Here is a 16,332-nt window from a genome sequence, read left to right as displayed (position 1 = left end):
AGTAGGATCTAGTAGTAGGATCTAGGCGGGATTGTGAATAAATAAATCTGTAGTCGTAGTTTCAGTTCAGTTCCCTTTGTTTCAAAAACTTAGTGTTAAAATTTTAAAATGTGAGTAGTTACGTTTTTTAGGGTTCCGTAGTCAACTAGGAACCCTTATAGTTTCGCCATGTCTGTCTGTCCGTCCGTCCGTCCGTCCGTCCGTCCGCGGATAATCTCAGTAACCCTTAGCACTAGAAAGCTGAAATTTGGTACCAATATGTATATCAATCACGTCAACAAAGTGCAAAAATAAAAAATGGAAAAAAATGTTTTATTAGGGTACCCCCCCTACATGTAAAGTGGGGGCTGATATTTTTTTTCATTCCAACCCCAACGTGTGATATATTGTTGGATAGCTTTTTAAAAATGAATAAGGGTTTCTTAAAATCGCTTTTTGATAATATTAATATTTTCGGAAATAATCGCTCCTAAAGGAAAAAAAAGTGCGTCCCCCCCCTCTAACTTTTGAACCATAAGTTTAAAAAATATGAAAAAAATCACAAAAGTAGAACTTTATAAAGACTTTCTAGGAAAATTGTTTTGAACTTGATAGGTTCGAACAGTAATTTTTGAGAAAAATACGGAAAACTACGGAACCCTACACTGAGCGTGGCCCGACACGCTCTTGGCCGGTTTTTTTTAAATCTTAATGATGATCATAATTACCTGATGTTAACGCCTATCAGAGCTATATCCAACCCACTATAACTTGGATCTTTTTAATCATGAATTTAATTGAAAAACTGCGTGGCAGGACCGGGATGATAAGTGGCGCACACGAAGGGAGGCCTATTATGCTCAGCAGTGGGCGATTAAGGGCCCAAATGATGGTGATGATGAGTCATAAATGTAAAGACATCTTTTAAGTAAACATGCCAATCTACACTGCATCCTCACCTTCAACACCTTCCATCAAGTGAGATTGTAGTCAAATGCTTGCAACGACAATGTAAAAACTAAAAAAATATGCTTTCTAAAGCCCCGCATTCACGGTACGGTACGATTCATCGCTTCAATCTATCGGACATCGAACAGCAGGGTTAGCACATGATTGCCGCGAGATAAACTACCTGTAGTACCTGTCCTTATGTCATTAATACAGTTAGAAGAAGACGTGTCATCTGTCTCGCGGCAATCATGTGCTAGGCCTACAGATATATCGTACCGTGGGCTTAAGGCATTTTACACACGAATTCTTCACGTAGTGTAGAACACGTTAACGTATGTGAGTCGTCCTTGACCGACCACGGTGTTACACTGACCGTATTTTGGCTCCTACTCAATTGATTTTGTATCTTGTTACATACCCTGTAAGTGGTTATTAGATTGGACGAGGTTTTTGGAGATTTTGATGAAGATTGCTACGATGAATAACAAATTGACGTGATGGTTATATTATGGCATGTAAATGCCTCTTTATTACAGTTTTTGACCTTTTGACTTTAGTATGAAATATTAGTGTTTATATGATACAAGGTGTAGGTATGTGTCGACGCGATAATATCTACGGTACCGGCGCCTAAGATGTCCCATCTTCATTTTTTATTTTACTCGTTTTTTTAAAACTTGTACCACACCTCGGACACTGGCCATCAAATATATGAAGGAGGCGCGTTCCTAGCTCGTATAGGTAAACGTATATGCTGTTCGCATGTTTGACAAGCGGTAACTGTGAGGTAACCGAGAGGGGGTGGGCGGCACTTTCAGCGGGGAGCGGGAGTGGCCATACTGTATGATAAGTACTCTTTATTATACTGTGCTTGTACTTTTGTTTTAGATGCTAACGAACTTGGACTTATTTTAGTATGATGAGGTATCAGAGTTTCTGATGTAGTAGGTACCTAAGTTGATCATAGAAACATTAGAAATTAGTACGATTGAGGACACAGATATTGTATCATGCATAAACTGTCATTCTATATTGGCATGTAGCATTATGCACATAAACTCTGTCAAACAAGTCTGTCAGTAAATAAGAACAAAGAAAACTATAGGTATCCTTTTCTCTAGCACCCTGAAGAAAAGGATGCATATAGTTTTCTTTGTTCTTATTTACTGACAGACTTGTTTGACAGAGTATAGGTGCGCAAACTTTCAAAGAAAAAGGTATGATGGATGACTGACCTAAGACGCAGAGGTTAAATTCGATTGTTCATTCGTGTTTCAAAGTTATTACAAAAGTTAAAGCAATCTGATAAAAGTTACAAGAAACTAAACAATTGTATTAAAGATTAAATAAATCTTGTAGTAGCAAATGCCAGTACTCCAATGTAAACCTTTGACCGCCAAAGACAACAGACTACGCGCGTCATCAGGCGAATATCAGCCTTTGGGGATTCCGATAAGGTTTGCGATGACGCGCCACACGATAGGGTCGAATGGCGTAGCGTAGCGTTCAAAGGGTTAAGTTATTTTATGACGAATGCATAAAGCCATTGTATTTTCAATTCCCTAAGTCCGTTTTCAGATTATCCGATCCGATATCGGATGTCGGAAGAATTTCAATGGAAAAAATCAATAGGATAGGTTTAGTTGTTTTAGAAATAGAAATATTTATTCACTTAAAAACTCATAGTTACAGTAGATAATTTACGAGTAGATAATTTCGATAATGCTATAATAAGATCTCGCGTGCGAGTTTAATAAAATTACATTGCGGCATTTGAACGTCCGGGTGAATGAGATGTATATAATCTCAATAGTCCGCAATGTAGTAGTATTAGTAAACACTTTATTGCACACAACAAATGTATCTTAGCTTTAAAAATGACACGCAGATTTGTCTTATCTAGCCTTCATCTTCAATAGTATGACGTGGTATGACGTTACAAACCAAAGCACGCGTGACACGCGTCTTCATTAATGAAACAATCTATATGCAAATTCCTAGCTACTTTGAAAACAAGGTTAAACAAAATTTCAAACTTAGATGAATTTTACTTGTAAGATTAAGGGCCGGTTGCACCAAACCGTCTGTCACCGTTAATTTTTTTTTAATTGTTTCCTAGACCTCTGCTGCGTGAGGATGATGTATCTGTCAAATGCGAGTGATGCAACTAGTCCTAAGTATTTAATATACTTCACAACCACGAATGAATTTGTATAGTATACCTACCTAATGTTGGTAAAACATAGTGATACTAAGAAATTATTTTGTAACACCTATGTACTGTACCTATGTTTAACAAATTAAAATGATTGATCGATTGAAGATGGATTTGTACCATAGTTATTAGTTACATAATAATAGTAATTGCGAGATATAAATGATATATTATTATAAGAAGCTGAAAGAACTCACATTGCATGGATGCCTTTTATTTCTTATCTCCACCATTGTGTACTTTGTTATAAACTTGCTAGCAATAGCTGCTGCATTTGTGAAATACCAGAAATACTATTATGTATGAATATTTCCTGCACTATAATTATGCATTAATCGTTATTTACTCCTTTTGGGTTAAACATTGTTGAAAAAATATGATTTTATGATTTTTTAACTTTTATTATATAAAAAAAACCTTACATACCTAGGCTTCACAAATAAAAATATGTTATTCCGAGGAGATACAGACATTATTAAGTCATCAAAATTGTTGGTATGATAATCTTTCTTTTTTTTATTTTAATACACTGAACTTGTAACAAAAATGCTTCAAAATCTTACCTTCTATGCATTAAGATACTTCATTAAAAAATAGTTCAGGTTTAAGTAATAGTTAAAAAGTTTTGTGCTGACAATATTGCCAACATGGCAAACATATATTGCTAAGATTCATTACTTATATCTTTCATCTCAATATCCGAAATTGACTCAGTATCATCAGGTTCATCCAAAAGTGCCTGCAACTGATGAATGGAAGTAACCAGCACATGGAATTGCTTTTTTCTTAAAGCCAACCTGCTTTCCAGTTGCTGCTTTGTTGTTTCCAAACCGGCCAGTTCTGTTTTCAAAGTCCCGAGCCGTTCAAGTGTTTCTTTTCTGTCTGGCTGTTCACTTATTACCTTAGCCAGCACATCATACTCGATTCTGTTTTTCCGAACAGTTTTGGCTTGAAGTAGATCAGCTTTGCTCTTCTCTATGTTTGTTTTAGCTATTTCTATGCCGTTTTCAAGTATTTTCGACAAGGATTCGTAGCTGGCTAGCTCAGCGTTCATCATTTCTGAACCAAGCTGGGATTTGGTGACAGCAAATTCACATTGCGCTAGTTGCGCTAGCATGCGATCGTGTGTCGCTTTACTGAAACAAAATTCGTTTATTAGGTACAATCGACTACAAAGAAATGTATCAATATTTTCACCTTATTACAATGCAAAAAAAAGTGGATATATCTCTTTGTAGTCTACTGTACTTGAACTACACAATAGAGACTATAAACGGTATGAAGGCTTGTTCAAAAAAGCACTATTTAAAGAGTTTTAGAAATAGAAACTAACCTCTCCTCCGGTTTATCATCGGTGTTGTTACACCATTTTATTAGCGTTTTTAATAACACGTTCAGTCTTCTATCGTCTCCAGTACCATCGCCATCAATCAAAAGACGTCTTCGGATAACATCTTCTGTAAATCGGTCACAACAAAATTAAGAAAACTTAAAAAACATTGGTTCATAACCAACTGCATTAGAAGTCATACTCACCGTCTCCCATTGTGTTTTCTCAGAAGAAACTAGTAAAGCAAACAGATAAAGTTTTGACTTTATCTGAGGATGTATTTAATAGTATTTAAGTAATTTCTTTTATTTTCCGTAACAAACAAAACATAACCTATGCACAGATCTGCCATAGATAATGTATTTGTCAGTGTCAGATTCATATTTTGAATATATCGATTATTTGTTTTATCGATAAAGAATCCTTTACGTTACAGATCGATTTATCCACTCAGACGATCGATTCACTTACTATTAAAATGTACATCACTATTCTACGTTCAGAAATTCAATGACTACAACAAGTAGGTGAAGAATGTGAAGATATATGATCCCGATTAATTTCAGAACGAAACATAGAAATGTCAGACGGTGTTTTGCTTCCCAGCCCATGTCTCTAAAATAATGGGATTATTTCATTATTTAACTAAATATCCCCAGGATTTTATCCTTTTCGCAGTGTTTTCAACCTGAAGTTTTATTTATTACCCAAATAAGAAATGGAAAGATCAACTTTCAGTGAGAAAATCGAGGCATACTTTTCGGAGTTAGGGCGATGGTTTGTACTTGGTTATTAATTTATTTTATGTGTTTGTGGGACATAAAAGTGTTAATTACGTTTAATATGTTTCAGGAAAGTATGGCGAAGTATATTCTTGGGTCAAGTGTTGTCAATACTGATGAGTGCAAAATGTATTCTGACGACGATACTGCAGAGCGCGACCTGGCAGTTTCCTACGACGGCCCAGCTTGTTATTCCTTATTTAGCACTTTTTGTTTTATTCGTCCCTACATTGCTATGTAACGGAGTAACAAAATTGTCCAAGTAAGTACACACTTAATAATTATGTGTTGGTTTTATTTTAAATTGGACCCATCTGATTAGGAGAGCCGATTTTCTTTTAAAATAAGCAGTGATAATATATGTAACTCAGTTTAAAAATGGACTAGATAAGTATATTCATCTCATCTACAATTCATTTATGATAACTGTTAAAATGATTTCTGGTGATGATTCCTATATTAGTTTTTATAACTGCCTTAATAAATAAAATAAAAAAGTTATATAAAAGTTAATGAACTGCATTTAACTCGTTATTTTTTTCAGAAAATGGTGTATAGTCATAATTGCGTGCACACTGGACGTAGAAGCAAGCTGGCTACTCGTTCTCTCGCAACGTTTCACATCTGTACTAAGCTGACAGCTGCTTGCATGTTCTGGAGTGGGTGCAGCGCTAGTTGGTGGCGCATGGCGCGGCCGCAGGCTTGGGGCTGCCCATGTGGCCGGCGCCACTCTGGGGCTAATGGCTATTGTGTGTGTGGTGTGGGCTGATGTTGAGGGAGCCCCTACTGACGGTAATTTCTTTAAATAACTTGTAATGAATTCCTTTCCTTAAGTCTACTCCATCTCCATGACTTTAATCTTGTACAATATTTTTGTGACAAAATCTGCTAAAGAAAACTGCTACTTTTAGACACTGATAAGATAAAATATGTAAATATATCATGAAAATGCAGATTTTTAACCGAAATCTAAGAAAAATAACAGAATTTGTTAGGAAAAACAATTATTTTAACTTTTTTGTGATAAAACACACATGTTGTTTGGCTCTAATAAAACATTATATTTTTCTACTGAGGTGCGCCAATAAAGAGTCTTCCTAGTTTCTATCTCAGGGTACACATTTTGTGAACTTGATTTAACAATCTTAGTTACTTATTCTAATATAGCTAACTCATTATTCCAGGTAAAAACCAGCTAGTCGGTGATATGCTCTGCCTCGCTGGATCCCTTCTCTTCGCTCTAGTGACCGTTCTTCAAGAGATGATGCTTCAAGTCCAATCCTGCCCCGAATACCTAGCCCTCCTAGGCCTCATCGGTAGCATAGTATCTTGCACGCAAACCTTCTTCCTTGAATTGAGCGATCTGATTACTTTCAACTGGTACGAGTTGGAAACACTCGTTCAGCTCGGGAGTTACTGCTCGGTGCAGACAATATTTCAGATATTGCAAAGTTTTATGCTGAGGGATGCCGGAGCGATAATATTGCATCTCTCGTTTTTGTCGTCGGATTATTATACGCTTATTGCTGGGATGTTTATCTTTCAGTTTAAGGTAAGATAAATTAAGCTTTATTCTACTTTTTGTTTGTTTGTTTTGAGTATGTTACATAGGCAAGAAGCTTTTAATCTTTGATTGACAAGAAGCAAAATAGACTAAATTTGCTGATTTGGCTGTAATATACTGATAAATAGTTATTTAGGTATTTTAAAGATAACAATCATGTAAAAAATCCTATGTGTCTTCTAAGAATATGTTTTACCTAATATTATCACGGGGCAATTGTCACCGAAAATTACTGTTAAATCAAAGTACAACAGTAGTTTCTATCAGATTTAGGTGAATAAATCAGTTTAATTAATGTAGTTACCATAGATATATAACAAGTTTGTCAGTAAAGAACAAAGAAAACTATAGGTATCCTTTTCTCTAGCACCCTAAAGAAAAGGATGCATATAGTTTTCTTTGTTCTTATTTACTGACAGACTTATTTGACAGAGTATAGATATTTATTGGTAAAATATTCACATTTACACGTCAATTCCATACAATTATTATCCCCATTCATCTTAGAAACTCGTCTGTTTTTCAGTTCCACGCGCTATACTTCCTGTCGTACCTACTCGCAATGGTAGGTGTGTTCCTGTTCAGTTCCCGTCGAACAACGCCAGGCGAGGCGGTACAACTACCACAAGTTGTACACGATGCTGTGCAGTCGCAGGATAACGTGTCTATGTAAGTATCCCCCCTTAATGCCAATAGCAGGGTCCATACAGGGCAAGGCGCGGCAAATGCTAAATGTAAACTTGCCTCGGCCGAGGCAAGTCGTTCGGGTGAGCCAAACGCGCATATTTGCACTGAAAATAACCTAACCACAAAATTTTAATTTTGAAAAACCCCTGATATAGTTAGTACACGAATTTCCATCAAATAAGGCTAAGAACACTCCTGACTAATACAGCTCTCAAACAAAGAAAACTAAATGTGACTGCGGAATTTTATTAGAACTATTTTCTTTTGCGTAATTTAAGATTATTGTACCTACAAATTTGCATGTTGTTTATGAACAGCAGAAGAAGGCGAAACCGTCGTAATTTTATTAACTTAAGACCCTTATTGTACCCCTTTTCTGCAAATAAAACATTTCATCTCGCTCGAATCTAGAGCATAGCCACAGTATAAGGATAAATCAGTAGTTAATCTCCGGCAGCGGCAACGCGGTCGTTACTACTGCGCAAGGTCACGCAGGGTTGTACCTGTGCTACTGTCCTACTCGTAGTAACTGTGTATGGCGCTATGCTAGTACCAACGCTCTTTCTACCTTTTTATCTAATAAAGATTCAAGTACGTGTTTGTTTCTTAAATACTGACGAAATCGTATTTACATAAAATGTTTGAATAGATGTTTGCACAATATTTAAGTAGGTACCAAACTTTCGAGCTAGATAGATCGCAGCATCTACCTAAATGTCGTTACAGATAAATCTTTATTGATTTTAATGTGTCATTCTAGCTTTAAATCTCACTTTTACGCCATTTACGTAAGCAATAATGTACCTAACACTGCAACAATATAACAACCACTTACTTTTCTGGGTGTCTAGGAATTCTAAAGAACATTCTGACATTTCCGCATTTTGAGAACTGTTCTCCATACACCCATAAACACTACAGTAACGAAAATATGTCTTCGGTGCTGACGTCATTTTCTCCCGAACTCAACACGTCAACACAGCGCGCGAACGCGGCCCCGACTGTCCAGCCCAATACTTACCAGTTTCGCATGTATTTGGTGCATATGGAGAGTAGTTTTCGACACACCGCGCGGAGTGAAGTTTGTTAGAAGAGTTATTACTGCTTTATACTGTGGCATAGCCCAACTGGGGTAGTACCTCCGCCTTACAGAAGACCGCAGCCAAATAGCACTAGACCCTACTCATAGTGTTGTGTTCCTGTCGGTGAGTAAGGCTGCCAGAGCTCAACGAGGGTGCGGTGTGCTGATGACGGGAGGACTTACGGAACTGACTTGTTCCGTTTATTGTCCTTTGAGTCGTCGGCAACCCGAACCCTCCTTAGAACTTGTACACTCCCTTTTGCTGTGTACTTAACACAGCAAAAGGAAATGTACAAGTTTCTAATGGGGTGGCAACGCGCATGTGACACTGTCTGAGTTGCAGGCGTCCATAGGTTACGGTGACCGCTTTACATCAGGCGGGCCGTATACTTGTTTGCCACCGACGTAGTATTTCTATTTCTTCATTCTAAACTGAACTGTCACCTCATACATCAGAATAACAGCGCCCTCCTGACAATAGTCATATATTTCTGGTCAGGCTTTAAATCGTTCCACCTGTTCGGGAGCTACGATGCCACAGACAGACACGTCAAACTTATAACACCCTGTCGTTTTAGCGTAGGGTAAAAAAGATTGACTTCAATAACTACTTATTTTGAAATTTATTGTATTTTTAGGGACTACACAGTACCAAGCCTGGACTGCATCCCTATCGAGGGCTTGGAACCTCCCATGTCACGAGACACCACCTTCACTTCGTTCCTCGGAGCGCCCAATGGACACTCGCAGCCCTATACCAATGGGAAAGATGTCTGTTAAACTGGCAATAAGAGTAAATCTCATTCTCAAGGAAAACTTAACAGTAAGTCCTACCATCAGAGTGGCGTACAATCCAGCAGACACTCTTACCTGTCCCACGGAGAAATGTACTTACTCAATGGTCACAAGCAGTCATACTAATCTTCTTATTTGTTAGGGACTAAGTAAGGCTTCATAACGCCTTATGTGTCACTGCGACCATTTCTGACCTATTGTGATCTTTCTTCTTCTTCTTTGACAAGACTTCTTCAACAGTCATACTAACAGGAAAGATGTCTGCTAAAATGGTACACAGCTCAATGGATAATCCAACGAAAAACCCTAACTATAAGCCCTACCAGATTAATGTACACAGACGACGTAAAGTCAGATGCAGGGAGAGGAGACCTCTGCAAACAAATTTCTATAAATCCCTAATTATCCAGTAGTCACCAACCCAAAGATCCCCGCTCACTCCGCTTACAGAAAACTCTCAATAATGCCTGCTGCAATACAGATTTTTACGTCGATTTATTTTTTGGCTACATTACCTATCTTATAAATTTTAATAACACCATACTTTAAACCTTATTTCTTTGTCGAAAGGCCTAATTTTAAACTGTTACAAGGATTCCGTTTAGAGTTGGGATCTGGATTTCTCACAAAATTTGTATTGTACAGTTACTATTTTCTTTTCTTTTCTTTCTGACCAATTATGAGTGCTCCAACTTTGGCCAAGCATTAAAACATTTTGTACAGTCAACCACACAGCTGTGAATACCAAGTGCCAAAAATGTGTCTACACACCTTAATGGACAGGTAATAATGCTCTGTATACATATTTTTGGCACTTTGTCTGAATTCACAGCTTCGTTGTTGACTGTACCTTGTAGACTTATCATAACATAGAAATTAGCTAACTAAAAAATACTTGGCCAAAATTGACCACCTACTTAAAAACCGAAGTTGAAAGTTCATTACATTTGCAAGTAAAGAATTTATTTTCATAATTATAAAAGATTTTTTGCATAGTATACCTACGCTGTACCTAACATTATGAAATGTGATTTAAAAGAAGTAAATAAGAATTAGGAAATGATTGAATGCGCAGACGTTACAACATAAAAATGTAGTAGTAGTCATATATGATTTATGTTATGCATTATTATATGTAATAATAGGTAAATCCTATCAGAACTACTCACCCTTGGAATTTTAAAACAAATAGGTACTGTCAATTGTTTAGCTAGCATGATGTCAGACGTAAACATTGCTTTGATATTGTAAATCAGTATTATATACAGTAGATTCGGAATTTATAGAAAATAAGCGCCTCTAGCGCGTGGGGTTTTCTAAGGATTAGAGTTCCGATAAAAACCGAGGTAATAATGGTATGTGGTTGGAAATTTCATGCAATTTAGAACCTTGGGTTTTTATAAAAGAAGCCGGGTCCACACACAGCGAGGTACGTCACGAGGCAATGTGCTTGCGCGGCAAACGTCCAGCTTAGACGTGTCCCGGCCGAGGCAGCACGCATCTTTGCTCGGCTGAGCGACCTGCCTTGAACGAGGCAGATTGAACATTTGCCGCGCGAGCACATTGCCTCGCAGCGTGCTCGCCCTGTGTGGACCCAGCTAATCACTTTTGTTTAAATCAAAACTTTGCCTACACAATGAGAGGCAGATATCTATGCTCAATAATTGTAACAAATTAACTCAAACATTATGAATAATATTAACATATTCAGTGTACAAAATCATTCAATAATTAACATTCGTCATTGTGATAGTTGCCGTGCGGTAGCGTAATTTAAACACGAATATAACCATTTAATTATTACACGATACACTATCATCACTTATATAAAGCTAATAGCGTTAATAGCATACTTATTCTGTAGATAGAGGTAATATAAAGTCAACCGGGGTATTTGCGTTTGATGGGTTTTAAAATATTTTTTTTAAAATATTGGGGGACACCTTACAGAGATCTACTTAGCCCCAAACTAAGCATAGCTTGTACTATGGGTGCTAAGCGACGATATACATACTTAAATAGATAAATTATTTGCCAAGAGTGGCCCTGAAGCTTTAGTAGTTTCATGTGCTCTGCCTACCCCTTTATGGGATACAGGCGTGATTGTATGTATGTATGTATGTATGTATGTTAATAGATAAATACATATTATATACATAGAAAACATCCATGACTCAGGAACAAATATCTGTGCTCATCACACAAATAAATGCCCTTACCGGGATTCGAACCCAGGACCGCGGCGCAGCAGGCAGGGTCACTACCGACTGAGCCAGACCGGTCGTCATCGGTTACATGAGCCTTTTGAAGATATCTTCTAAACGGAACTTTTTAGAACTATTGCAATCCTCTACGTTCAGAGCATGGCCACCAAACTTTAAATTTATTCGGCTATCATAGTTTAGCGGCTATATATTCCGTTTAGACATTATCTTCCAAAGACGCATTTACACCACCAAACGCAAAGACGTTGACCTTAAAGAAAAATATCACTGGCTTTAGACCAATGATCTAAAACCTAGGCTTATTGTTTATATTATTTTAAACACTACAAAGAAGAGATTAAGAGTAAAATACTAGTTTATTTGCAAACCATAATTTTAATACTAAGACCTTGATTAAGGTAATCAGAGTTCCTTGAAATATACTTTTTTATGCGTATTATTGATAGTATATAATTTTAACAAAAAATTGTCCTACGTCCTTGATGTTTCACAATTTTTGGTACTCCTTTTGAATTAAGATTTACCCAATCGTTTAACATACAATCATGTACTTGTGTTATTTTTGTGGACCAGCTTAAAACAACATTTATCACTGCCCATTAACCCTAAAACATCAGTAGCAACATTTTTATAAGCCTATTCCTAGCTAACTTTTAGAGATGTAACTTCATATTATACACCTCATAATAATACACCAATTTAACTAGTCAAAGCAATAAATGACCATACTTATAATAATTAAAAAGAAATTATAATATAACGAAAACTGCCATAATAATTTCTTGAATTTTTACTCGATTTTTTAATCCAATATTGCGATTTAGAACTAAATATATATAAGTAATTTTAAATTAGTTTATAATTGAGAGAAATGTATTGGGATTGATACCTAAGAGTTACTTTAGAGGTAGCATTTTATAGAGGTAACATTTTACTCGGATGGTAGGTACCTATATATTGTAAGTAATTTTCAGCTGTGATTTTATTTCTAATGTTTTCAAATGAGATTATCTATGGAACTAGTTGCTTTTATCGAATTCTATATAATTTTGTGAAATCTAGTCGCAAAAGCCGCTATTCACGGATAAGACGCAGTTCTGTCGTGTCAATAAGACTGAAGCAAATGCCGTTAAAATTATCTCTACTAGCCATGTAGTTCTTAAAACAAACAATTTTATGTATTATTTATGAGTAAATGAAATCTCTGCTTTATCATGACGACGATACAGCAATTATTATTTAATTACCATGGATGTCCACATTGTCCACTGCAAACTACAGATCATGTAGGCGCGCCATGATTCGTATTGTCATGCCATTAGTCGGGCCGACACAGAGCTAGGCATGTCCGAACCTGCCTCGTCCGAGGCACATCTTCATAGCACGTTTGCCGTGCAAAGAAATTCCCACGCGACGTATCTCGCTCTGTGTGGACCGGCTATTAAAGGTTAAAATTGTCAAATTCGCGCGGTTTTGCAAAAAAACTTACTTCACAATCAAATGGCTGTTTAAATGTGAGATGCAACTTGAAAGAATTTAACTTTACCGTGAATGGCGGTCAGACTCTAGTCTATTTAGTGTTGGTCTGAAAATGTTTAGCCGTGTTACGTATGACGCTCAATTATTAATCGTAAGGTTTAATGTGCATTTAATGAACATTTTGATAGTCCATTAGATCGAATGTATCTAAATAGAGACTACAGGTCTAGACAAAAATAAGAGCAGCAAAGTATTTAACTGATTGTAGATATACCAGATATGCCTTCAATCGTAGGCATTGAAGTAAAAAAGTCCTAATAAGCCTCAAGTATGTGGACCCATACAGCGAGGCACGATGCGAGGCAATGTGTTCTCGCGGCAAACAGCCACAGTAGACATGCCTCGGCCGAGGCAGATTCGAGCGTGTAGTAACCATACAAAGATCACATCCTCAAGCAACCGGTGTATTTTGACATTAAAAATAGCAAATTTTTTTGAACTGAATGATGTAAAATTGCTCTAATACAGCCTTTACTTGTTTCTGAGACAAAACAAAAAGTATACCTTCTATCATTAAATTAGAGATCTAACATTCCTTGTTATTGTCTGGATCTGTAGTAAGGATTTGAAATTATTTAGCTGAGTAAGAAATGCGTATTCCTTCAAGAGTAAATACTTATAGTTTAGTGAATGGTTGTGTTGATTAATATTTATTGATTTTGTTAAGCTTCTGTTAGCCTGTGTGGTTGTCTAGGCATCATCTCTAGATAAACGCGTCTTGAGAACAAAATTATCTAATATGTATTTTAAAATTAGATAAATATACAACATTTTCATGACATAGTTTTTTATTTTAACCCAATAAAACGTATTTGAACACCTTATTTTCCTTTTTAGGGTAGTTTCAGATAAGCGTTTTAACGAGCGTATAAGTAGATAAGCTTGTTTCCGTAAGCGCGAGTGCGTATACGGTCTGCTGAAAGGACAGCATAATTATTCGCGTAAACTAACTCACCAGACGCTCATCTGAAACCGCCTTTATTGGTAACTAACGCAGTCACCGCATGAGCGCTAAGGCGCCATCTACTACAGTGGCAAAGACATTAGGATAGTATACGAGTCAAAACACTAACAAACAAAACTGAAAATACAAACACTATTATATGCCGGCTCCACTCGTGCCTGGCCAGAAAATACAGTACCGGCCCTACTGCACCGTAATGCTTAAAGACCGACTCCATTTTAAAGTAACAATCACTCTTGTAATCGTACCAATCTAACACTTTTCTATCAAACCACACATACGCTCCTTTGATGCTCTCTGGAGCATCTAGAACTAAATACACAGGCGTTTCGGCCGCTTCATCAGGGCTGAAAAACCCTTTTCCTCTTGTCATATCAGTTTGAACTAGCCCAGGGTGCATGGAATTAATAATAATCTGTCTAGATTCAAGCTCCTTCTGCTGAAGCCTCGTCAAAGCACAGACGGCAACTTTAGCGATTCTATAAGCCGCCGCCGAACCACCGTCTGCCAAATCATTCTTATCAAACGTACCAGTTTTAACACCGTTCAAAAACCAATTCACAAATTCATTAATATCACTAACTGTTAAGTCTTTGCTCGATAACTTATCTATCCAATATTTATTCCGAATATTAGATAAGTGTCCGCAATCACTAGATATATTTAAAATCCGTCCATGTTCTCTTACAAGTGGAAATAAGTGTTCTTGAATCGTGAGTAAGCTTCTGTAATCGATGTCTATAACTTGTTTGCTATCTTCGTACGTAGTTTTAAATCCATCTCCTGATACGGCAGCATTGTTGATTAATATATCTATTCCTCCGTGTTTTTCTTTTAAATAATCTCTGAATTTTATAATACTTGCTTCATCAGACACGTCTAATTGGTGATACGATGGAGCCCAGCCTTGACTTTGGAGTTGAGCTACTGCTTTAGTTCCTCGATCGACGTCTCTGGATGTAAGGTAGACGGTTCCTTCAAACTTTTGGCAAAGAGCCTTGACTATTGCAAGCCCTATGCCTTTATTGGCTCCAGTGACAACGGCGACCTTCATGACTGTCTCTGACAAGTTCTCGATGCAGACTGATTGTTTAGGTACCTATTCAAACACACCTAATTACGTAGTCGTTACGTACACACAAGGTTATCTTTAGCGAGTAACCGGTTTTAAAACGTGATATGTCGGGTTTATTGATACTGTAAAGAGAATAAACTGCTGTATTACTTTAAATTAATATCAAATAATTGATATCATTATTTGGATTGATGTATTAAATATAGCTAAATACTTACCGGCGTTTTATATTAACTTTTTCCTGTTTTCTAAATGTTTCCTTAAGGTCAGTAGGTGATGTAATTCATTGCATAATTTGACAGTGAATAATTATAATCAATGACCTGCTTAAATATTACTTCAGATTCGATTGGTGGTTCTGCTGAAATTAAGTATGAATTTCGATATTTTTAGGTCACTATACTGTATTACTATATAAGTAAAATCGCAGTCAATATAAATTGTCAACAATGTAAACAAACCATTGTATAAAATATCAATATTCTAGCACAATTTCATTATTTTAAAGGTTGAGGATCATAATGTGATATGAATTGATTAAATAACACATGGATTTAGCCAGTATCTGATGAGTTAGAATAGAAAATTTCCATTCTGACTAAAAGAGGTTTGTTTACATTGTTCACAAATTCTATTGACGGTGACTTTACCTATATTATATACTAGCTTTTGCCCGCGGCTTCGCTCGTGTTAGAAAGAGACACAAAGTAGTCTATGTCACTCTCCATCACAATTCGTCGCTCCGTTTTGCCGTGAACGACGGACAAACAAACAGACACACACACTTTCCCATTTTATAATATTAGTATGGATAAGTAGAAAGCGAAGCCATATATATGACAATTAAAACTAGCTAAGAACATTCAACAAGCAGATGAGCATTAGTAAAACAACATATCGATTTATATAATATCTTTATTCTATAAATATTCAACATGTCGGAGTAAACGATGGCAGGGCAAACAGTAATGCCTTCCTATAATGCAATTTCTTAAAGGTAAGACTAAGGTTGCCTTTCCATCAAAGATGTACTATGTGCTACGTTACTCTGGATGAGACTGATATCAACCAATCAGCTTTGTCGAACCCGTACACTAGCGCTATGCTTTGTAGAACAATGAAAATGATTGGTGGACATCCACGTA

The 16,332-nt window shown here is 36.7% G+C and overlaps 3 protein-coding genes across 3 annotated transcripts; 1 reads left to right on the top strand and 2 right to left on the bottom strand.

The window, feature by feature from the left end:
• Window positions 1–3,525: 3,525 nt before the first annotated feature.
• LOC125229642 (THO complex subunit 7 homolog) lies at window positions 3,526–4,817 on the bottom strand. The gene is made up of 3 exons (XM_048134526.1): window positions 4,682–4,817; window positions 4,479–4,602; window positions 3,526–4,281 (listed from the first exon to the last, which is right to left on the bottom strand). Exons 1-3 carry the CDS (start codon window positions 4,689–4,691, stop codon window positions 3,810–3,812), a joined length of 606 nt encoding a protein of 201 aa, XP_047990483.1. The 5' UTR covers window positions 4,692–4,817; the 3' UTR covers window positions 3,526–3,809.
• A 308-nt stretch (window positions 4,818–5,125) lies between these two features.
• On the top strand, window positions 5,126–11,288 carry LOC125229610 (solute carrier family 35 member F1-like). Its single transcript, XM_048134492.1, has 6 exons — window positions 5,126–5,252; window positions 5,328–5,519; window positions 5,802–6,049; window positions 6,442–6,809; window positions 7,348–7,490; window positions 9,228–11,288. The coding sequence occupies exons 3-6, from the start codon at window positions 5,998–6,000 to the stop codon at window positions 9,367–9,369; spliced, it is 705 nt and encodes a 234-aa protein (XP_047990449.1). The 5' UTR covers window positions 5,126–5,252; window positions 5,328–5,519; window positions 5,802–5,997; the 3' UTR covers window positions 9,370–11,288.
• Window positions 11,289–13,918: 2,630 nt separating this feature from the next.
• On the bottom strand, window positions 13,919–15,305 carry LOC125229609 (carbonyl reductase [NADPH] 1-like). The gene is made up of 2 exons (XM_048134491.1): window positions 14,179–15,305; window positions 13,919–14,141 (listed from the first exon to the last, which is right to left on the bottom strand). Exon 1 carries the CDS (start codon window positions 15,164–15,166, stop codon window positions 14,192–14,194), a length of 975 nt encoding a protein of 324 aa, XP_047990448.1. The 5' UTR covers window positions 15,167–15,305; the 3' UTR covers window positions 13,919–14,141; window positions 14,179–14,191.
• Window positions 15,306–16,332: the final 1,027 nt, after the last annotated feature.

This window comes from Leguminivora glycinivorella, chromosome 9 (assembly GCF_023078275.1).
Source record: "Leguminivora glycinivorella isolate SPB_JAAS2020 chromosome 9, LegGlyc_1.1, whole genome shotgun sequence".
Taxonomy (NCBI): Eukaryota; Metazoa; Arthropoda; class Insecta; order Lepidoptera; family Tortricidae; genus Leguminivora; species Leguminivora glycinivorella.
This window is presented reverse-complemented; position numbering and strand designations above follow the sequence as displayed.